This window comes from Egretta garzetta, unplaced genomic scaffold (genome assembly GCF_000687185.1).
Source record: "Egretta garzetta isolate BGI_Z169 unplaced genomic scaffold, ASM68718v1 scaffold41, whole genome shotgun sequence".
Taxonomy (NCBI): Eukaryota; Metazoa; Chordata; class Aves; order Pelecaniformes; family Ardeidae; genus Egretta; species Egretta garzetta.
The window spans coordinates 3933039-3954819 of record NW_009258755.1 but is presented as its reverse complement, the minus strand read 5'-3'; the positions used below and the strand labels follow the sequence as shown (position 1 = coordinate 3954819).

The window sequence follows — 21781 nt, the reverse complement described above, 5'->3', positions numbered from 1 at the left end:
AAGAAACTACACAGTAACGATAGCACTGAAAAAGCCTTTTAAGGGTTTGAAAAAGCCTGACAGTGCTTTAAATAGTAATAGTTTAAAACAAAAATTGTAATACAATGCACAGAGGATTCTAGTTTTTTAACATTTGCTTTTACGCCAGCTTTAGTGGAGGAGACAACAATCTTGTGACGTTTTCCAAAGCTGAATGCCATGACACTTATAGGAAAAAGCCCCACTAATAAAAACAATATTGAGGAGGCTAAGTACATAAGCAATTTTCCCTGTTGTTAATTTTTAAGGCCGGTTTGATGCCATCCACTATTCATGAACTGATTTCTAATGCAGTTACATCCTGTCAATACATAAACCAGTTTCCTCTATATTCTTTTTTGTGAAGCTTAACGCACCACAGAGCTTGGGAAATGCTTAAGGAACACAGCACAGATTATCTTGGGAGACTTATATTCCTTATGAGTAAAAAGAGGATGGAAAAATAAATAATGCTGTCTTTCTAACTTGGAGGATACCTACCATTCTAATTACTGATTTAAAAGGCCACAGCTGGGAAATTGTCAATGTACAGGGGACAAGCGTAAAGGAAAAACAGAATAGTAAAAGTGACACCTAAATGTATTAGAGGAACTGTTACTCTGTTAAGAAAGTGAAGCCAGATTCATGTTAAATAATCAGGGTGTAAGAGAACTTCCATTGTACACAGAACATCTATGAGGTGAACTCTTTTACTGAACTGTTATAATGCAGTATTAGAGGATGCCAGTAGCTGAAACCATGGCATGCTTCTGTAATGAGTCTATTTAAGGAAGAACTCCAGAGAAAAAAAAAGAGGGGAGAGGAGGCCTAAGGACAGCAAGAGTAAATAAAGCCTGGTTGTGTCACCTCCTCACCATCTCCTTCTAAGGGTGGGAAAGCAGAAGACCTGCCATCTCTCTCCCCACAGCAGACTGAGCTGATAGGGAAAAACATTAAATACAGACCATATTTTTACTGTCTGTAGCCTGCAACGTAGGAAAGAGAATGTAAATATTCCCTTTTTTTTCTGCCAGATAACATTAGCGCTGCACACTGCTGTTTGAAAAAAGAAGGCAGCTATTTATATCCTGAGGCTAAAAAGCCAAAGGTACAACACATGTTCATATTTTCAGATATGACTGTGCAATTATTTGGGAAAAAACATGCTTTTATTTCCACTCCAGCTGTGCAAGATCCACTCAGAGTTTTTTCCACATACAGCAATATGCTTACATGTATGCCTTCTTACTCTTACAGACACCTCACATGTGGTTTTGAAGATGTGGGGAAAGATCAAACCACGGTGAACATCAATCACTTACAGTAGTCCCCGCAGTTCAATGAGTTAGTCCACCTTGAGCCTGCTCACACATTTAGGAGGGCTGAGGCGGAGTCTTTAGAGCAACTGAATATGCATATATTTAGCAGCAACCATCCTGAGCATGGAGGTGCCCAACCTCCACGGAAACCAATGGGAATTGGACATCGAAATGCCTGTGAGGACCTAAGACCTTGTCCATCCTGCCTCTGGGTTACTTGTTTTCTCTTCAGCTCCCTCTGGTGCCCTAAACAACATATTACCATCAACTCACTAGGCTGCACTATTGACTTTGCAACAAGGCACTAAATGCCACATAGGCATCCCCCACGTCCTTGGATACTGCCTAGTTGCATTCATATGCAGTGTGGAAAACTTAGAGAGTGGCTGGGCTGGCACTCAGTGCTTTTCAGGATCAGAACTGAGGCTTGAGAAAACACTTCAGAAACAGCAACCTTTTACTAGGCTTAGCTGGCACTGTGGATGGTTACTCAAAGGGAAGATCTACAGAGCACTAGCATGGCCTCCCTTGAGAAGCAATAAACAAGAAGAATAGGCTCAAGAAAAATGTTATGTTACAACTAATCTTGAAGACATTCATTCAGACAGGGGAAAAAATAAAAAGCATAAAAAAAGTTTTCTCCAAAAGAGCTAAACTGGCCAGATGAACTGCCTCCACCCTCTCATCAATTTGCAATTGCTAACATTAAAAAACAAATTAAAAAAATTATACTCACCATCTCCAGGAACTGACATGAAATGAGCATCAACCCGCTTTTCATCCTCTCCATACTCGTTCTTTGCCAGTAAGGTATAAGCACCATTATTCAGGTGGGTAGGATTGTCCAGCTGAAGGCAGCCATGGTATTCACTTTGATTGATAACATGTATTTTAGTACAGATGTATTCAGACTCATTCAGTATAGCCCCTTCATAGAACCACTGCAGTGTGGGCTTAGGGTTCCCTTTCACAGTGAATGGAATACACCAGTGGTGGTCCGGGGTTGGAGATTCAATAAATGTGATATTTGGTGCAACTATATTGGAAAAAAGAGTGAAGAACATCAGAATGTTCTGAACATGTCTTTCCTCCCTTCCCTCCCTCCTCACAAAGTTATCAGTGAAGTATTTTTCATTCATCAGTATGAAAGTATGTTATTAGTAGGAATTATACCTATTTGGAGGATACCCACCTGCTCTGCCTAGGATACTATACTCACAACTGAAATGAAGCCCTTCTTTATAAAGAAAAAAACCCCACCTAGTTTCAGGCAAAGACTGAACACCCGTTAAATCACTTAAACCCTGTAAGGTGTGGGAAATTCAGTCGCTGGATCACTGAGAAGGGGGAGAGAGACATCTTAGCTTTACTCTGCTGAAAAAACGGTGCAGAGGAGGGCTGAAGGAACACAACAGTATTGAAAATATTTAAAAGTTGGCCAAAAGCAAGTAGTGCTGGAAATATATTCAGCTAGGAATCCAAACTTTCAGATTATTTTCTTCACAGAATCAAAGCCAGAACAGATGACTTAATTCCCTGGATTCTTCTGTCAGGGAAAGACGGTTTTCTACTACACATTTTCTCATTCTTTTTTCAAACCTGCTAAATGCCTCAAGTTTACAGATTTGTTCTGTTTCCCTCAGGAGATTATTCCAACACCTTGCCCATTATTTCACTATTGGGAAATTTTCCTTGATACTTATTCTTAACTGCATCCAATTTCATCTAGTTATATTCCCTTTTATCACTCATAAAAGTGCCAAGCTCAGAACCTCATTTACCTCGTTCAAACATTTCTGGTTTATGTCCCTTCCCATAGCTATTACATATCCCATTTCAACCTACAAACCTACATCTACAGTGATTTTTCTAGTTTACTCTGTCATGAGCACATGCTGAACAAACTTTGCCATCTACAAAGTGGTCCATTCCCATCTTCAATTAAACAGAGGGTTGCAACTTGTGAAAACATGCTGTCTAGTTCACGTAAAATGAATTAAGGCTGGAACTTAGATCTAAAAATCTAGTGCCTCTACACTACATGTCCCTTCCCTCTTCCTTGGCCCAGACAAATAAGTATATTATTCAAAGCTATGACAAATAAATTTACATCTGGCAGTACAAATGTTGCAAGTGTGTGTTATTTTTTGAACAAAGAAGTTGTTGCTTTAGGTAACAAAAATGTAAACATTCATAGTGTCTTATAATTAAACCTATGAGCCTTTTGATGTGTTCACACTTCTTAATTCCTAAGACAGTATGCATGTACATGCACACCATTACAAAACTTCCCACACTGACAGTGCCATTGAGTATTCTGGGTTTCAGACCTTTACTTACAGATCATTCTAACTGGAAGATAAAGCATTTAGAAATACATTTTTTGAGGAATGCAGGGCTGAAAAAGATAAATACAGCAACTGCTGGTTGGGCCACTCCCAGAATTAACTGTAGTAGATAGATCAGATGCCTTAAGGGTTTTTGTTTCAACAACCTGCGTACCCAAAAAATACTTATACTCAAAACAGTGGCTGCCAGTGCAGTTTGGCCTCGGGAGCTGCATGGAGGCCTGTGTACGTACAGAATACTGTGAGCTCAGCAGAGGCTTGGTCCTCTCCCACAATGTTCTCTGCTACGCAGGAAATCCACAGTCCGCTGTCCATGGATGAAACATTCTTTATGGTTAGCGAGGCAGGGTTCTTACTTGTGTCACTCTACAAGCAATCAGAGAAACATGGATGTGTCAACCGCAGCATAATGAACAAGGGAGAGGGAGGGAATCACTGGCCACAGCTGAATGGGACTTTTCATTTTCCCTTCCTTTTAGCTGTATCAGTCCACAATTAATCAAAGCCTTGCTTTAGTGTCTTATCCAAACAGACACAAAACACCTACAGAACCAACTGTAGCTGGCAGTGGCAGTGGATTCAAAGCCCCAGAAGTTCTGCTACAAACACTGTACTCAACCCTTTTTCTGTCCTGTCACTTTCACTTTTTTTTTTTTTTTTACACACTTCTCCCCTTCTACACAAACGTTTTTTTCTCTACCCATACCCTTGCTCATCCTTCTCTTCCACTTCATGACCGATTTCTATGGTCTATCCCTGCTCCCTTTGAGCTTTTTCTTCCCACCTATATTCTGTTCCATCCTTGCTTTACTCTTCCTTTTGTCTCCTTCCTTTACACTTACACAAGACATCTGTTCCCACCCTGCCTTCTGAGCTCTGCTGCACCTTGACAACAATGTGTCTTCTCCCTCCTCATTAGCCAAATTTCTCTTGAAAACTTCTTCTCATGAAACCTTCCATGAAAAATTACATACCTTCTGCTACCTCAGCTACTCCCCAAGTACTGTTTTATGTGTTTAAGCACCTGCTAATTAGGAATTATGGTGTTTAGAAATCTTGATTCTTACAATTCTTAGAAAGCTCAGTGCCCATTTACAGCCTTAAATGCCATATTGAATATGCAGCTATGCAACACTGAATAAAGCAAATAGGGCTGAATTACCAAAAAAAAAAAAAAAAAGGTAGCAAAGGTAGCTAGTTGTTAAAGACTCTTGCTTTCTTAAATCAGGTCCTTCATCTGATCTACAAATAACTACTATTTCCATACTTAAATTTTTCATAAAATGCAGGACTATTTTCTTAAAAAGGAAAGGAACCAAAACACATTCAGAAAATAAACAATAATCAAGATAATTTTTAAAAACTACTTTTGAGGTACTTTTCTTAGTGTACACATACACCTCAGTGCTGCACAGGACACAAACAAGTAACACACTGCATTTGTAAAACCCCAGTGACTTCCAGTGGTAGTCAATGGGGGCACACAGGAATGCTCCTGCATACAGTCCTGTGGGACCAGAATTTTGAACCTCGAGATGACACCTTAGCTCCACTGAGTTAAACGTCCCTTTGATTTCAGTAGGACACTAGGAGAAGTGAGTGGAAAAGCAAACACCCCGTTACACATTTCTCTGTGTGCAACTCCCAGAAGTCAGCAGTGCTCAAAGATGGACTGAAAGCAGAGAGGCTCAATTGCAGGCTCAGGGCTGAAACCTAGAGCAAGAAAAATCTAACCAACATCAGTCGGATTATACATCAGCACAGAAACTGAGAGCACACAACTAGCTCTGCAGGATTAGAGTTTAGTTTTAACTTTTGTTAATGCCTCTCTCTGTAAAACAGGAAAGAGAGAGAAAACAGGCAAAAGCAGCATAGGAGGTGAAGAAAAGGGAGGCAGAAACTGAGATGTGAAAGGAAACCCAAAACAACGCTCACAGAAAAGAGAAGGATAGCTGTGAATGGCAAATGAGGTTTAAAAGGCACTCAATTCTTCTGCTACTGAAAAGACTACTGTGCTCCACGGCTAAGGTTGTAGCTAGCCTATATTATGAGCCCCTCTGAAATCTCAAAATGAAGTTATGCAAGGACAGAATATTTCTGGAAAGCTTGAAGCAAACTGACCATGGCGTTTCAAAGACAGGAGGGTTAAAACACAAGATGATCTCACTTTTTGAACAGCATCCCACATTTGTTTTGGCTCATAACTCAAAATTGGCATATGTTCCCCAAACTGTTTTAATATCTTGTTCTTGATGACGACTGATGCCTTTGGGTAGCAGATTAGAGAAAATTTTAAAAATAAAACTAGAGCTCTGCAGAGCTCTTACTTACGAGAGCTGAAAGACAGGGTAGTCAAATTCTATACAGGCCTGATATAATGACCTCAAGGAAGAAAGCACAAAGGTTACAAGACTCCAGAGGTCCTGTCTCTTCCACACTGCAGGAACAGTTTTGGAAGTACACATCCCGCTCTCTGTACATATCAGGAAGCTTTAGGCAGTCTGTACCATCATGAATGTAGGAAAGCCAATGCCATAAAACTGTGTAAATAATGGCAATTTAAGAGTTCAGAAGCTGCTTTTTGAAGATCTGCTTAATGCCTCTCCTTATCAACTTAATCATTCTATCTACAGAGTGCATAGTAGGGACACAGAATACAAAGATCTCAGAAATCAAAATTCCCCCTGCCTAGATGACTTTATTGAGGAAACCTCTTCATACTTCATTAAAAAAACCTCTCATTCTTTTTAGTAAAACCTCCACTTAGTTTCCAAGGCTTCCTGTTGTTGCTTTGTTTGTTGAAGGAAAATTAAACAAGCTACAAAATACTTACAAATTCCAACACCCCAAGCTTTTGGCATGAAAATATAACAAAATTAAAAACACAAAGCTTTTTTCATTATTAGGGTAGATTAGATTTATTCTCTGTATGCAGGTATCAGTGATAATAAGAAAGCCCTTGTGTTTCAGTATCCCAATTCACACATCACTTCCAGAAATTTACAGTACTCTCATTTACAAGTGAACATCCAAAAACCAGAGTGCAAACCAGGGTCCTGAGGAGCGAGTGTGGCACTGTGGCAGTCAGCCCGGATTTAAAGTTACCTGAAAATAAATGTAATCCCAACACTAATTTTTTTATTTCGTCTTTTTAATAAAAAGCTAACTGAAGCTGTACATGAGCCTTTGTTCCATCCTCTAGCAGGTATGTCCTGACTCTGAACTGTCATGTATTTTAATATGAAACTTACCTCATGGTTTGAAACAAGATTAGTGAGCACCCAGGACACATTAGGGGGTGGCCCGCCAGTTGTATCACAGTACAATGTGATGCTCTTTCCTTCCACCACGGTGATGTTGTAATTGCTTAAGTTGGCTGAGGGCAAGTCTACAACAGAAACAATAACAACAAAAAAAACCCACATGCATTTGTATTTGGCAGAAATAGACACCACTTAATTCTAAGGAAGCTGTACAAATGCAAGCAAAACCACCACTAAAACAGATATTCACTGTGGTCAGTTACTATTCTGTCAGGGAGTACAAACAGCATCTTTGGAAACATAACTACCATCTTTAAGCTGCAACGTAACATTTTCCTGCGCCTCCTCCACTTCACATCCTAAGAAAACATTACTGCATGTGGAAATAAATTAAGCTAATTATATTGGGAAATGTTTCAGATGGGCAAACAGAAGTTATCCTAAATTCAGATTTTAACTCCAAAATCAAAAAAACCCTTCCCTTATTCTTTAAAACAGGAAATTTAATCTGTTTCTTTGTAACAGCTGCAAAGCAACCTCTATTTTCCATGAACCAGCATTGTGATATTCCCACTGTTCTCCACACCACTAACAGGAAAATCCCATCAGCTCCCAGTATCACACAAGAGATTGCAGCCCTCTCTCTCGTACAGAGACACAGCTCACAGAAAGCAGGGCAAAACCTAGATCTTAACTACAAAGTGAGAGAAACAGAGCATTGAACAGATCAAACCAGAGGAAAGAAAGGACAGAAGACAGGGTTAGCAATTGCACAAAGCTGCTACCCAAGGCACCTCAGCAGACTTAGCTATTGCCCTCAGGAAAGCAGAAAAGCAGTGAGATGGTACCGCTCACCAGGGAACAAGTCCAGATTTTGCAAGAGTCAGGATACCCCTCCATCTCACAAAGCTATAAATCACTCTGTGTCTCATTCTTCAGCACCCAAATCAATGGATGTTCCCAAAAAGTAAAATACATACTGAATGCTTACAAAACCAGAGAGAATTACAGACCACCCTCTTCAAAAATAATGCCAGCAATATCAGTAGACTTCAGGCACAGAGGACCTCACGTGTCATATTTATTTACATAGCAAATAATTACGCAACATGCTAGAAACGTATCTTTCTTAAAAGATACCATAAAATCATTGGTCTTGGCCTCCTTTACGAGGCATTTCTCATCAACTGTTCCAGGGAAGTTTTACTTGCAATTTATCATCTCAAATAATTAACGTTATCCGCTGTTCTGGATATGTATCCATGATCTTGCAATGACTTTCCTTTTTCTGAAAAAACAGTTTTCTTTTTTTTTTTTTTTGTTTTGTTTAGGTTTTCAGCTAAGAGTACAGTAGTTTCATTACGGACTTGCAGGTACAGAAGTTTAGCAAAGACTTTTCTGCTTACATAAAAAGTTCCACACAATTAGCCATCAAATCAGTATGAACACATTAATATGTTTGCTAGAACTTGAATAGAAGCTGTATGTATTGGAAATCTCCCTTTAAGTTTAATTAGTTCAATAAAAATTAAATGAGAGGAAGTAATACCAAAGAGAAGATAAGTAATTTTCCAGGCAATGCTTTCTTGCCTGATAAGATTTGAAGATCAGCACAAATACAATAACTGCTTAGGCAATTCTTCCAGTGCTTTATGTAGTGCTGTAATATGATTCCCATCACAGGCATCATAGATTTCTTCTATTATGTTCACTTTATAAATCATATGTTGAAGTTTATTGAGACAGAGCTGGACAGTTTGTACGCTTTGATGCAGTAATCTGCTAGCGAAGGTAGCCATCTGCTCTCGCCTGCTGTGAATTCAAATCTCAGCAGTGTCTGTCAACTAGCTGGGCAGGAAATAAAACTAATCTTAGGGAACATTTGGATATTAATTATGCTGGTTAGGGAACAAGGAGAGAAGTAATGAGATCATTTGCTTTATAAAGTTACACTTCCACACCACCTCTGAAAACCACTCCAGCTACTCTTGCCAGACGTGAACATGCAAAGAGATTAAAGCTCCCCTATTCTTCCTGGCCCTAGCACTTGGGACAAGGTCAACATGACAGATTAGCATTTCACTGTGCCTGCACAGTTCCTACTAACACATCATTTCACATGAAACCTCTCATGTAAGCAAAAATAAAAACAACTTCGGTCCCCTAGAACCCTCCTTTAATAGCTATTAAGTTCTGAGACAACTTCATCCTGCAGTGTGTTTATTTACATGATAGGCAACTGAAGTTTAATTCCTCTGGTACTGGTTCTGATTCCCACCCAGAATTAGGTCTAGTTCTGTTTATTTGCAAAAGTATGCATGTGTCATGTTGGTGTTATATCTCTGAGGGAAACAGCTACATCATGCTTGCATCCTGCCAGAAGGTTATAAAATAATAGCACTTATTATTTTATAGATTCCTAAAGTCACACTAAAAACCAGTTGCAAGACCCAGCAGAAAACATTGCAGCAAAAAAGTGTAAGTAGAATGGAATGGAATGGAATGGAATGGAATGGAATGGAATGGAATGGAATGGAATGGAATGATCACATTATTGCATGTGTTTTCCTTTAGTCCCTCTCCCAGTTACAAGTGGTGGGTGGGAAACGCATGCAAGAATTGCCTTGGGATTCATTTTTTCTGGTTGGATATCTTGAGTTAGTGAACTTTAACTACAAGGTCATTTTGACTTTTATTTCCAGTGACACCCAGACTGCTCCACAGCAGAATACACACTACTTGAGATGTTGCTCTCTTTGCAAAAAGCAAACAGTAGCATAATACCTCATATATAGAAAATGTGATATGCTGGACTTAACCAATAAAACAATGAGACTAAGCAGCAAAACCTGTACTGAAAAATAACTTTATTTAAAAGAACACAGTGCACCCTAACAGACACATGTGCTCAGTATGTATGCTGAGTGTGAGACCATTTATAAGAGTCCGTAGCATTTTGACACCTACACAATTACAAAGATATCCAACCATGCTGCATTTACTCCTGACTTAATTTGGTTAAATACAGTGTTTTAGATGACTATCATTTCTGTTGATATGGATGTACATTCTAAAGGACTTTGTATACAGTAATTGATACAAGCAGTCAGACAACAGGTTCAAATACTTCTGTATACTGCCAGCATAGTAAAAGTTTAGACTGTAGCATAAGAGCCCATGCAAGGTAGACATGACATCATCTTTCCACAAGACTCATCTTGATATCTGTCAGAGAGAGATTACCCTGCGCCCCAAAGCTCAAAACACAATCTCTCTTCAAACTTTGATAGCATTAATTATTATAATTCTGGATATTAGTAATAAACCTGCTAGTATCCAATTTCTTTTTTAAGTTTGCTATATTCTGGGCCTTAATAGCCTTCTGCAGGAATGAGTTTCACAGGTGTACTGTCCCAGCTGTATACAAGAGCCAGTCCCTTTTACCAGTTCTGAAATTTGTCTGTGACATTCAAATTCATTGAGTGCTCTCCTGTTCTGACAGGACAGAGAAAAGAGAGTTTCTGAATGATCTGTTTAAGACCACAGTTTGATTTCACTTTCTGAAGTCCCCTTTCTTCTCAAAGAAGCAGCTTTTCAATCTCTAAAAAAAAATGGGAGGACAGAACTTGCTACTGAAAATTTTAACTGTCATGTAGAGAGTAATGCAGTTCAATAGATGAAAGCATACACTAAAATCCATGTGTTTCATTGTGTATGGGTGTATAACAGCTATGTTATTTCACCACATACGGAGTATCTGTTCTCGTATTTGAATTGATAACACTTTATTTGAGGCAGCTCTGGATTAGAATAAGCAGTCACTTCCCTCACCCCAGCAAGACTGGACACAACAGAGATGAGCAGGAACAACTCACTTACGTCAACTGAGTTTCTCCAAATATCATCTCATGCTTTAGAAGGAACAAACCCTCCTTTAAGTAAGGGAGGGGGGAGCTATTTACCTTCACAGACCACCATTAGTGCAAACTGATGGCCCGAGGCCATCAAACAGTGGAAACTATCACTAATGGTCATCAAACTAGCCATTCCCTAGCACCACTAGGGAATGGCTCACATCCTCACAGTGCACAGCTGGGACTTCAGCAATCACAAAAGCAAATACTTTGGATGAAATTTTCAAAGGTTACTACAGCATTTGGCTACACAATTGTCAATGGAAATTAATAAAAAGAACATGCCTAAATTCCTACAGGGCTTCCAAAGTCTTCTTGCTGTGACTTAGTACTTTCTACAGAAAGCTTATACTGGCCTTGGTAGAACCAGACTGTTATTACTATACGTCAAAGGAAGGATATGACCTAATTAAGAAATAACTGAATATTAATACAAACTCTGTAGTCTAACTCAACTCTCAGCACCAAGCTAATGCTCTAGCCATTCCACTACAGCAACCAAGAAGAAAGTCTTAAGCAAGGAGAAAAGAATCCACCATTACACCCAAGATGTAGTTTCATTGGTTAATGGTCCACACAGTTACAAAACTCTTTACAAAATTACTTCCAGATTGACTTTTTCAGCTTCAACTTTCATCCATTCAGTTCTGGGATTTGTTCAGCTGCTCAAAAACTTCCGCCAAAAAATTCTCTCAATATGGTCAATTAGTGTCACTAATACCTAAGAAATGATACGATGAAGAAATGAGCACCTGAGAGAATACCATAAATCCAATATTGCCTTCATTTATGCCACCCTTTGCACACTAAGCCCCTGATTTTCGTCGGCCTGTTGACATACTCCCAGGAGTCTAGCTATGATGCAGAGTCACTAAATGGTTTTCAATGTGGCTCATGATATCTCTTTTCTGCTTGGCACATTTTTGCAGGTCAACCTGTTCTGTGATAAGAACAAGCAGTTACCAAGAAAAAAATTGACATTTTTTTTTTTCTCAAAGCTAGCTAACTGCACCTGAATTTTAATAAGGTCATTTTAATCCTGACCTGAAATCCTTAATTATTTTTTTAATAAATACATCAGACCCAGAATAATTAAATTAATACTGAGCCAGCAACCATCTATCCAACTGAACCACATAAAGGCAGAGTACCAGAACCACTGATTTAGAAAATATCCCCTGTAATTCTTAAGATACAGTGGTCCAAATCCAGTCTGCTTGCTTCACATAAGGTTTCAATACAGTCCACGGTTCTTGGCTCCCCTGGTTTTGCTTTTTCTCTCTATGGAGAAAACATACAACTAATTATAGCACTGCAGTACAGCTTGGTAACACCCACTACTTGTACTGTCTGGATCCTGAAAACAGGATGGTTGACAATGCAATTTGTTAAGAACTGTGCACATGGATCTGCAAATTTCAGAGGTCTTACTGGCTCTGAACAGGTTGTATCAACCTAAGACGTAACAAAACCACAAGTTTTCTTATATAATTTTCTTAAAATTCTGCCTTGTTTGAAAATACAGGAATGCTTACAAATTCTGAAGGTCATTTCCTATGGGCTTTTATGCGTTTAAAAAAACTTCCTAGCAATTCTAGCTATAAACCTAGGAGCTGTTGGATATATATACACCTCCTGTGTTTCACTTAGCAACTGTCTGCAGCCAACAAGCCCTGAGCCAAATTTCAGCCATGGGCTAAGTGGGCATGTTTCCACCAAAGTCTGCTGAACAAAAGAACCAAAAGTCAGCCTGGCTGCACCTTTAGAGTGCTATAAACAGAACACCCCAAAACTTTACATGCAAAACATGAATTAAAGAAACATAAATCATTGTTTCCACATCCTGTTGTATCACAACCACAAAATCAAAATGCTCAATACGTAGAGGTAATTGCAGAAATCTCACAGAAGTTATTCCAAGATGACAACCGCAATCATATTAAATGAAAATAAAAAATATGTTTGGAAAATAAAATACAGAATTAGCAGAAATGAGGAACACTTAGAAAGATTATCATCTCTCACAGATCGTCTTCTTTCTGGAGCCCAAAGATCACTTTCCTCTGAAGCTATAGGGAAGAGAAGACCGCAACTTCTCACTTCACTGTGCTAACCACCAGGGCACTGCTCTCCATTTCTCTACTGAAACTTTGCTATCACGCACCACACAACTCGACATTTCCCTTGGATTAAAATGAAAAGTAAAGGCACTAATCTGAAAGGTATAAGGGGGAAAGAGGAAAAGGAATCCTGGACTAGATGACCTCTAGGGGTCCCTTCCAACCCAAAACATTCTAGATTCTATAATTCTATGATTCTATGATTCTATGATTCTATGATTCTATGATTCTATGATTATGATCCTTTTCCCCTGCATACTTCCATACTCTGCCCACTGAGTGTTAATGTAAATTAAAGAAACTGCCCCAGATCAAAACCTCTTCAATTCCTTAGGAGAATATATAGCCATTAAATAGAACACTGAATAACCACTGAATAGAGATATGCTCACCATGTGGCACAGAGAATCTTCATGGGTGTTTTCCATGATGACCACAGTATTTTGCACAGATCTGACTACAATAGTCTCAAACACTCTACAGCTTGGTGGTAAGGACATTATCCCCAAAGTTGTAGATTAGATTCCTGAACAGAGCCTAAATCCAGAGAATGATGACAAAATCTCCTTCTATAGCCACTGCTTCCTTTATTTTTTAATCTAAAAACAGTTTTTTAAAGGAGCAGCTGAACATAAATCCAGAGAAGGATGACAAAATCTCCTCCTATGGCCACTACTTTTTTTTTTTTTAATCTAAAAAAAAATTTAAAAGGAGCAGCTCTTGTTACGCCCTTTTGAAAGGAAAAGCACAAATTCCTACTGTTGGGAGAGACTGAGTCCAAATGTACAGGCTCCTTGCCAAAGCCCTGAGGAGAGCCTTTCAGACCAGAGTTTAGGACTTTCCCATGCCTTCAGCATTTCCTAATGAGCAGCTGGAAGGCATATGCACACTGAACAAGCTAATTTTGGACCTCTTCTTGCTAGATATGCTTGCTGCTTCAGCATACCTTCTCAGAAATCCCAACTCTCATTTTCTTACCATGCTAGATCTGACACTTGCAACACTCACCTTGTTAGTGGAGGAACATCTTCCTGTTGGGAAGCAGAATGAGTGATGTGGCAGCTCACTGAGCCACCCAAATATTTTAAAATGCTAGAAGAAATCTGCCTCCAATCATGACACACTTGAGTCACATTCAGCTGGGTACCTTTACAGAATTTTAAAAGTGCAGCCTCTACTGGAAGATGATGAGTCTTTAAAGTGTGCTTTCCCAGAGCCATGACACCCTTACTTTGCCTTTAAACACTCCATCAATCCCTACTTAACTGAAATTGTCACTAGAAGCAAACTTCTGTAAGTAAATCCAGCGAGTGCTGCAGCAAAGACCACAGAACTTGCTAACTCATCTTCATGATTACAGCAACAAACGCAACCTCCGCAGAGCTGTCATCCCATCCAGGGCTTCAAATGCCATCACGAATGCCATGCAGGCAAAAACCACCAACAGCCGTGCACCAGAACAAATTCACTTGGACAGCAAGCCATCTTCTTGTACAGAAGCTTTGAAGGTTGCTGCTGACATTTCAAACCACATGAAGGGCTTACATTTCCAAGGTTTACATCATCTCCTTACCTTCTGCCCAGGACTCTTCTCTTAAGATCCCTAGGCCTGACCTGGGTTCTAGTAGGAAGCTGCTGAATAAGAAAGAATCTTGCAGCACCTGAATCATTTGATTAACCTCATCCCCAGTATTAATATCAAGTTTGCAAAAATTTTCAGATTATATGTTTCTGTAGAGGCTATCGACCTTATCAACACTTCCCTCGCTAGCAGTCTCCTGAAGGTATCCAGCCATGTTTTCTCTCAAAATCCCTGACTGATTAAGAAATTAAATTACATCCGGAGAAACTGTTCTAAACTCATATTTAAGCTTCAGTTTATCCACAACAACTTTCAAAAGAAAACCAAATACATTCGGTGCAGTTGGGCTGAATGCAACAGCTAGCTACAAGGTTAATAGATGAACCGAGAACCGAACAGCCTTCACAATGCAAGTTAATGAGGCCTAAACTATCTTATGTAAACCTCTAACAAATGGCTTCTCATTCACCAAGTGCATGTAATGCAGTTACAATTCCCGTATCTTTATCCGGGCAATTTCATGGGTATCCAGGAAATACTGAAAGTAATGCCAAACTGTCAAACACTGCAATGTGATAAGCATGATCCTGAAACAGGAACAGTTTCAGAGACCTACATAAATGAGTAAAGTGATGGTGTTCACTCTCAATACCAACATATAACAAGCATATGGCTAGAAGGGATGCCTTCATGAAATGTCTCCACTTTTAAAGTGAAAAAAGTACTCTCCTTAGACTTCAGAATACAGTTATCTAGCCATCAGTGTTCACCTAGTTACATCGTAAGAGCAAAAGAATACCACCAGCCCACAGTCAGTCAGATAGCCACTCTCCCCCAGTAAATCAGTACCCCACGCTTAGGCAGATGCATCAAGTCAGGCATAGAGAGTACCTCTGCAAACCTGCACAATGCACTGAGCTCAGGAACAATACCTGAGTGATCAAGACACGTTTCTTTCCTTTAGATAGTGCCTTACTTCCTGCTATTTCTGACTGGATTTCTATTATAAACCTACTCCATTCAAGCTAAAGCAGAAATTGAATCAGAATTACAAAACAAAATTCTGCTTTTTTAAGTATGAGACGTTCACATCCATCACATACACACAACCACCATCATTCACAAGCCCTGGTTTACATATCATAATGTCTAGACATCTGTATGAACGTTACTGGTTGCTTCATGAAGAGATAAAAGTATGCATGCTCACAAGGAAGTTATGTACATGCCTTTGAAACTGAGACTCCAGCTGCCTTTTCAAACACTCATAAATTATTGGTTATTCTCACTTAAAAGCTCGAATAATGAAAATTGTTTTAATTAAGTTTGGAAAATTCTAACTCAACTTTGGAGAAACAGTGAAACCCCATTACTGTCAAAACTCTCATAAAAACCGTTTTTCATGCAGCACATGATCACAGATAAGAATTAAAACTCTTACAGAGAAAATAAGAACAGTTTGCCACCATACTTCATGCATAACAGCTAGTTCTTGAGCCAAAATAAACAGCACAGGCTAGAGAGTCCATGAATATTCTGAAAGGTAAACATGGAGAATGTTCAAGGCTTTTTTTAAACTCACTGTATTCTGTCTGTAATGTTCTCCTTCTGATAGTCTTATCTGTGAGGTATGGCTGATAATGGAAAAAAAAAATGTCAACACCCACTGGATTATGCCTTTGCTTGTGGTTTTAAACTGCATTGTACTGTGATTGCCTAAGATCTAATGATTATTTTATTGACTTGCGAATCTGTGATTGTGTGACTCATTAATATGACAAATCTTTTCTGTAAATTCAAAGAAATAAACTTGTCAATCCTCCAGTTTGCCTTTTCCCCCCTCAGAAATTATAACCACCTGCCTCCAGTCTGATATTACCATTTACTTATTTACCTCTTGGACAAAAAATCTGAAATGAAGCCAGATCCAGTCCAGTCCACTTGTAGACATCTGAAAAACTGCCTGTAAAAATTCATGGCTTTCCCAACCGAGCAGGAAATGGGCAACCCCTCTCTTTAGACTGTAATTCTACATCACAACAATTTCTAAAACTTTGTCAGTCCTACACAAGAAGCAGCACTAAAAGCAACACCACAGTACTTCATGTGCAAGGGAACAGACAGACAAAAAATGTAAGCATTCATAAAATCCCATAGTTCTCAGATCAGACAAAATTTCCATTGACTGGCTGCATATGTAAACAAACACAGCCAATCTCAACGCACATTTGTTAAATGTACAACAAATTAGTACATGAGACTAATTCATCACTTTCTTCAGCAGACTTTAGCTAGCATGCATGACCAATGACAAGAAAGAAAACATCTGCAGAAACAACGTATGATAAGTAAGAATACAAAGCTGGGACAGTAGGCAAAATTGAAAGCCAGATCAAGCACCACACCAGCATATATAAAACAATCTGATTAACTAAATTGGCCAGATAAGGCAAAATGCCATTACCAGACTGAGATCCAGAGCCACAAAAATACCCACAGGGGACTGCAGAGACAGCTGTAGAAGCCAGGCCTCCGCAAAAATACCACAAGAAAAAAAGATTTCTTTCGGTATCAGTGAGTTCAACAATAGCAACCAAGTAACTGAATGCCTACCAGAGGGAGCAACCAACACCTTAATAACCAGTCCCGAAGATATGGTCTTGCCTCCTTGGCATTCAGTGAGTTCCAGGTTATCTGCAGACTGATGGACTTTTCAAGGGCCTTACCCCAGGCATAGGACATGCTTTGCTCCCAAGGACTTAATAGCCCAGTGGCAATTGCTGCCAGAGATTACAGCAGTAGTGATAAGAATAAAGTGTTTATTTAGTCCGTTCCCGTTCTTGATTTGCTAATGCTATTTATCAGGTGGAAATAAAAAAAAAAAAAAAGGATGGCCTAGGTGGTGTTCATGTTGTACAGACAACCAGCAAATGCTGTGAAAATGGCAAAACTAAACAGCACTATTCTACACAGAAGGCTGTGGTACCTACTCTTGTGGTAGATGCAACTTAAAAACCTTTGACATAGTAATTAAGTGTGAATTTAAAACTTAAATGAATCTGATAATTGTTATCATATATAAATACATTTCAAATGCAGTTGAAAAAATAATTCTGCTAACATTGTAACAATTGATTGACACTTCTAATATTGCATCTGGAAAGGATCTTCTAGATATTAAGCATACCTAACTTTAAACCTCAAGAGAAGAAATCACAAAGATGATGGCATCTAAATTGCAGCCAGCCTTTAATCAGCACATAATGAACACTTCCACCATATAAACAATAAGTAAAGTACCACAGAACTTTGCTAATTTTCACATCAATTATCTACAAACCAAAGCCTTATGATCAAGAAACCACAGTGGCCTCTTCCAACTTCTCAGCAAGAGATTTATTAACAGCACACAGTAGCAAGACATCCTATTACCAAGACATTTACCACATACTGTACAGGCCACTTACTGTAATATTATGAAGTAATTAATAACACCTGCACACAAAGAAGACAGCGTGTTTGCTTAGTGTCTAAATCAAAAAAATTTAACAAACCAGAGAGATGGGATGAAACCATTTCATTAGCAGAGAAAATTAGAATATGTTTTATTAACAAAATTCAAAGGCCTGCATGCCCAAAAATTTCTCTTGACATCAAAAGGAACTAAAAAGGTCACATAGTTCACAGGAAAAAAAAGTTCACATATGCCAAAAGCTGAATTCTTCTTCTATTCAGTTCTACTTATTAGCCTCTCAGAAAGTTCTGGAAATGAAATAACCCAGCTTCATCAGTGGGCTTTTCTGAAATTAAGTCTTGTCCTTTTAAACACAGAAAAATATCTGCAGGGATACTGAGAGCAAGAACCACATACTGGATCTTTCAAATACCTTCCAGATCACAGCCCATGCTCACCAATATGCTCATTCCTTTTCATCTGGGATTTTCTATTCTGTGCCTAGGAAAGGGCTGTGTCATCATCTTTATTAAAAACCTATGTCCTGCATTGGTTCATTTTGAAAAAGGCAAATTAAGGGGAAAGACCCACTAAAAGAAAAGGAAAAAAAAGAGGAAAAAAGGCCAGTTATGTAAAGTTTAGTCATATTTGGACCTTGTAAACTAGGATAAATAATTTGCAGGCATGTGCTGACATCCACACAGACCTTCAGCAAAAGGCACATTTCCCATAATGCAAATTCCACATACTGCAAACTCCAATCTAAATATCATATATACTCACCTTCCCTCCTCCTCTTCCTCCTCTAGTTGGAAGTACCACCTTCCCTTGTCATGGCAAGTATTTTAGTCAAGATACGCCCAAAGGATGCATGCCTGTGTACACACATGCACCTACACAGCATCAAGAGGTCAGAGACAGGTCTGTGTGACTGCAGATGGTCAAGAACTCAGGAGAAAGAAATAATGTCTCAAAGGTTTAGTTTTGGGGTATTTAGCAACAAAAGTTTTCAAAGGAAAATCCTAGCTACCTGGTAGTTTCTAGATGTGCCGGCCAAGAATGTTACAAAAGACTGTGCTACAGTTCCTGGCTGTACTAACTGACCTCAGTTCCGCCGCTAGTAGCTGGCATAGTGCTGTGTTTTGGATTTAGGATGAGAAGAATTTTGATAACACACTGGTGTTTTAGGTGTTGCTGGGTAGTGCTTACACCAGTCAAGGACTTTTTGAGCTTCCCCTGCTCCGCCAGGTGCTGGGTGGGGGCACAGCCAGGACAGCTGACCCAAACTGACCAAAGAGCTATTCCAGACCATATGATGTTGTGCTTGGGGGAAGTTGGCCGGGGAAGAGCGATTGCTGCTCCGCTGCTCAGGGTGGGCTGGGCATCTGTCAGCAGGTGATGAGCAATTGCACTGAGCATCACTTGTTTTGTATAATCTGTGTATTCTATTACTGTTACTTTTTTTCCCTCTGCTGTTTTATTAAACTCTCTTTATCTCAACCCACAGATTTTACCTTTTTTTCCGATTCTCTCCCCCATCCCACTAAGGGAGGGGGGGAGTGAGCAAGCAGATGGGTGGTTTTCAGCTGCCTGATGGGTTAAACCACAACAGATACCCAGCAGATTAATCTACCTTCTAGTCCATCCAGCTGGAGCAGACAGTTGGGTCCATTTAGCTCAGCTCAGTACCATCCCCCATTTCAGGTAAATCAGATCCTTCAGCACACAAGACTGTCTGTGCAGCTCACAAGGCCCCCTGAACAGGTTGCCTCTTTTTTTTTTTTTTTTTTTTTTTACCCCCACCAGCCACTAGCATCATTTTTGCCCTGAATACACCACCATGCCTGGCCCCAGCTGGAAGCTGGACACAAGACCAACAGCATGATACATGGCCATAAAACGTGTTACTGCCATTAAACGCCACATGTGTTGGGTCTGCAGGAGCTTCCCGCCACGGCTGTTCCTTGCTGGCAGCTGCTGTCAGAGGGTGTCACATCCTCCACATACGCAGTGGAGAAAAGGACGCTCAATGGGCTAAGGTGGAAGGAGAATAGGTATAATTTTCATGTTTCTCCTCCTGCTATTCACCTTCACTTACAGCTTTCCCAATCCAAATCAGCCCTCCATGAGAATACCCTCTCTCCCTTTCCTTCTTGCCTGCCTGCTGCTGGGCACCCCAGCTCCCTGCTCTGCAAAGGGAACTCCAGACTCCAGCAGGTCTCACACCATGTCAGAAACACCCAGCCTCTGCCCCTCGTACACAGCAGAGGAGAAATCTCTTTGACTAGCAGGTGAAACCTTTGACCAGCTGTCCCAGAACATACACAGGCAGCAAAGTTGTCTACAAAAAAAACTTTACTGTTACATCGTTTTTCCACTATCTCCAGACCCACGTAAGCTGACTGAAAACAATACGCTGCAAAATGCTACAGACCTGTAAGCCTGTTACAACTCTTTTGCTTAGCCTTTACAAGTGAACTCAGCAGAGTTTTATCTGTGCGAAGAACAGAGCTATTGCTAATTTGCCTCTATTAGCAGGCAGTTCTGAATTTTCATTCTATGTCTCTAGCACTAGGGTTTGTATTTTTGAAGGAAAATAAAGACTTAATTAGCCATAAATACCTGAAAAAAAAATCCAGGAGATAAAATTTTGTGTCTATTGAGCTTGGAAGCACCACTATTTAGTTTAACAAAGGCACATGCATTTTATATAATTCTTGTGTGTTATCTGTAATTGTTGTTCTGATTTCCTCCACTTGAATAATGGTACATTCTTAAAGGATGAAGGAGAAAAAAAAAGCTTTACATGAAGCTCCCAGAATTATTCCAGGTGGGGTGAAGGACCACTGAGTGGTTTATATCTCCACCAAACCCTTTTTCTTTAGCAGCGCTGTTGTTAACCTGATAGGTATCTTATAAAAAAGCATGTTTGTTTTTCCTGACTCATGATAACTTAGCAGTAATTTTACGATAAAAGAGTTATTACCGCAGTTTGGGACCTTCATATCCAGTAAGGCTGTCCTCTTGTTGTTGTCATCTATGCAATATAAATCCTGAGTTTCTGTGTAGAACTTGGTCTCTTGAAATTTCTTGATCCACATAATTTCACAGGAACACTTGAATGGATTGTCCACCAATATCCTATAGCAAAAAACCCAATTTATTTAGCATGCAGAATGTGTCATGCATATAGAAAAAAATGGGGGGCAGGGGGAATCCAAGCACACAGCTGGGTGAAAGTAGAAGTTGAACCCTTTAGTTGAGAAGGATAAGGAATGCAACCTCAATGCAATGCAAGACGCAAGTGGATCATGGTTTCCATGTAGAGAATGAAGCTCTCCTAGCACCAAGAATCCAGACTGTCACAGATCAGGGAGGTCACACAGGGGGATCAACTATTATCTCCAATTCACTGGTGTAAATGAGGAGTACATGGAGAACTGGGTTTTCCATCAAGCTCCATTTTATTTCACAAGAGTCAAGCAGAGATCAGAATTCCTCTCTTCTACACTTGACTCTCTGCTCAGCTACCTCAGAAAGATCATGCCAGAAAGGGTTTACTCCTGTGAGGTGGTAAATTCAGTATAGAGTCAAACAGTCATGGATTATAGGCAAGCCCTAACTAACTCTAATCATAGAACAGGATTTTACCTAACCTTCAAAATTCATCCGCTACAACACTCCAGAAAATCCACAGTAAAACCCTAGGTAATGTCATGAAGAAACACTGACTGAAAAAGTGACCCTGAAACAGAAATGTGTC

At 39.6% G+C, this 21781-nt stretch overlaps 1 protein-coding gene across 2 annotated transcripts in view; it reads right to left on the bottom strand.

Moving 5' to 3' along the window:
* Window positions 1-21134, bottom strand: part of NTRK2 (neurotrophic receptor tyrosine kinase 2) — a 179757-nt gene extending 158623 nt beyond the window's left edge. For both annotated transcript variants that reach the window (XM_035888906.1, XM_035888907.1), the window contains exons 1-4: window positions 21005-21134; window positions 6937-7073; window positions 3919-4051; window positions 2074-2373 (exon numbers count right to left, since the gene is read on the bottom strand). In XM_035888906.1, the coding sequence (XP_035744799.1) occupies window positions 2074-2373; window positions 3919-4051; window positions 6937-7073; window positions 21005-21119 (685 nt within the window). In that variant the 5' untranslated portion in view covers window positions 21120-21134. The remainder of the gene's footprint in view (window positions 1-2073; window positions 2374-3918; window positions 4052-6936; window positions 7074-21004) is intronic.
* Window positions 21135-21781: the final 647 nt, after the last annotated feature.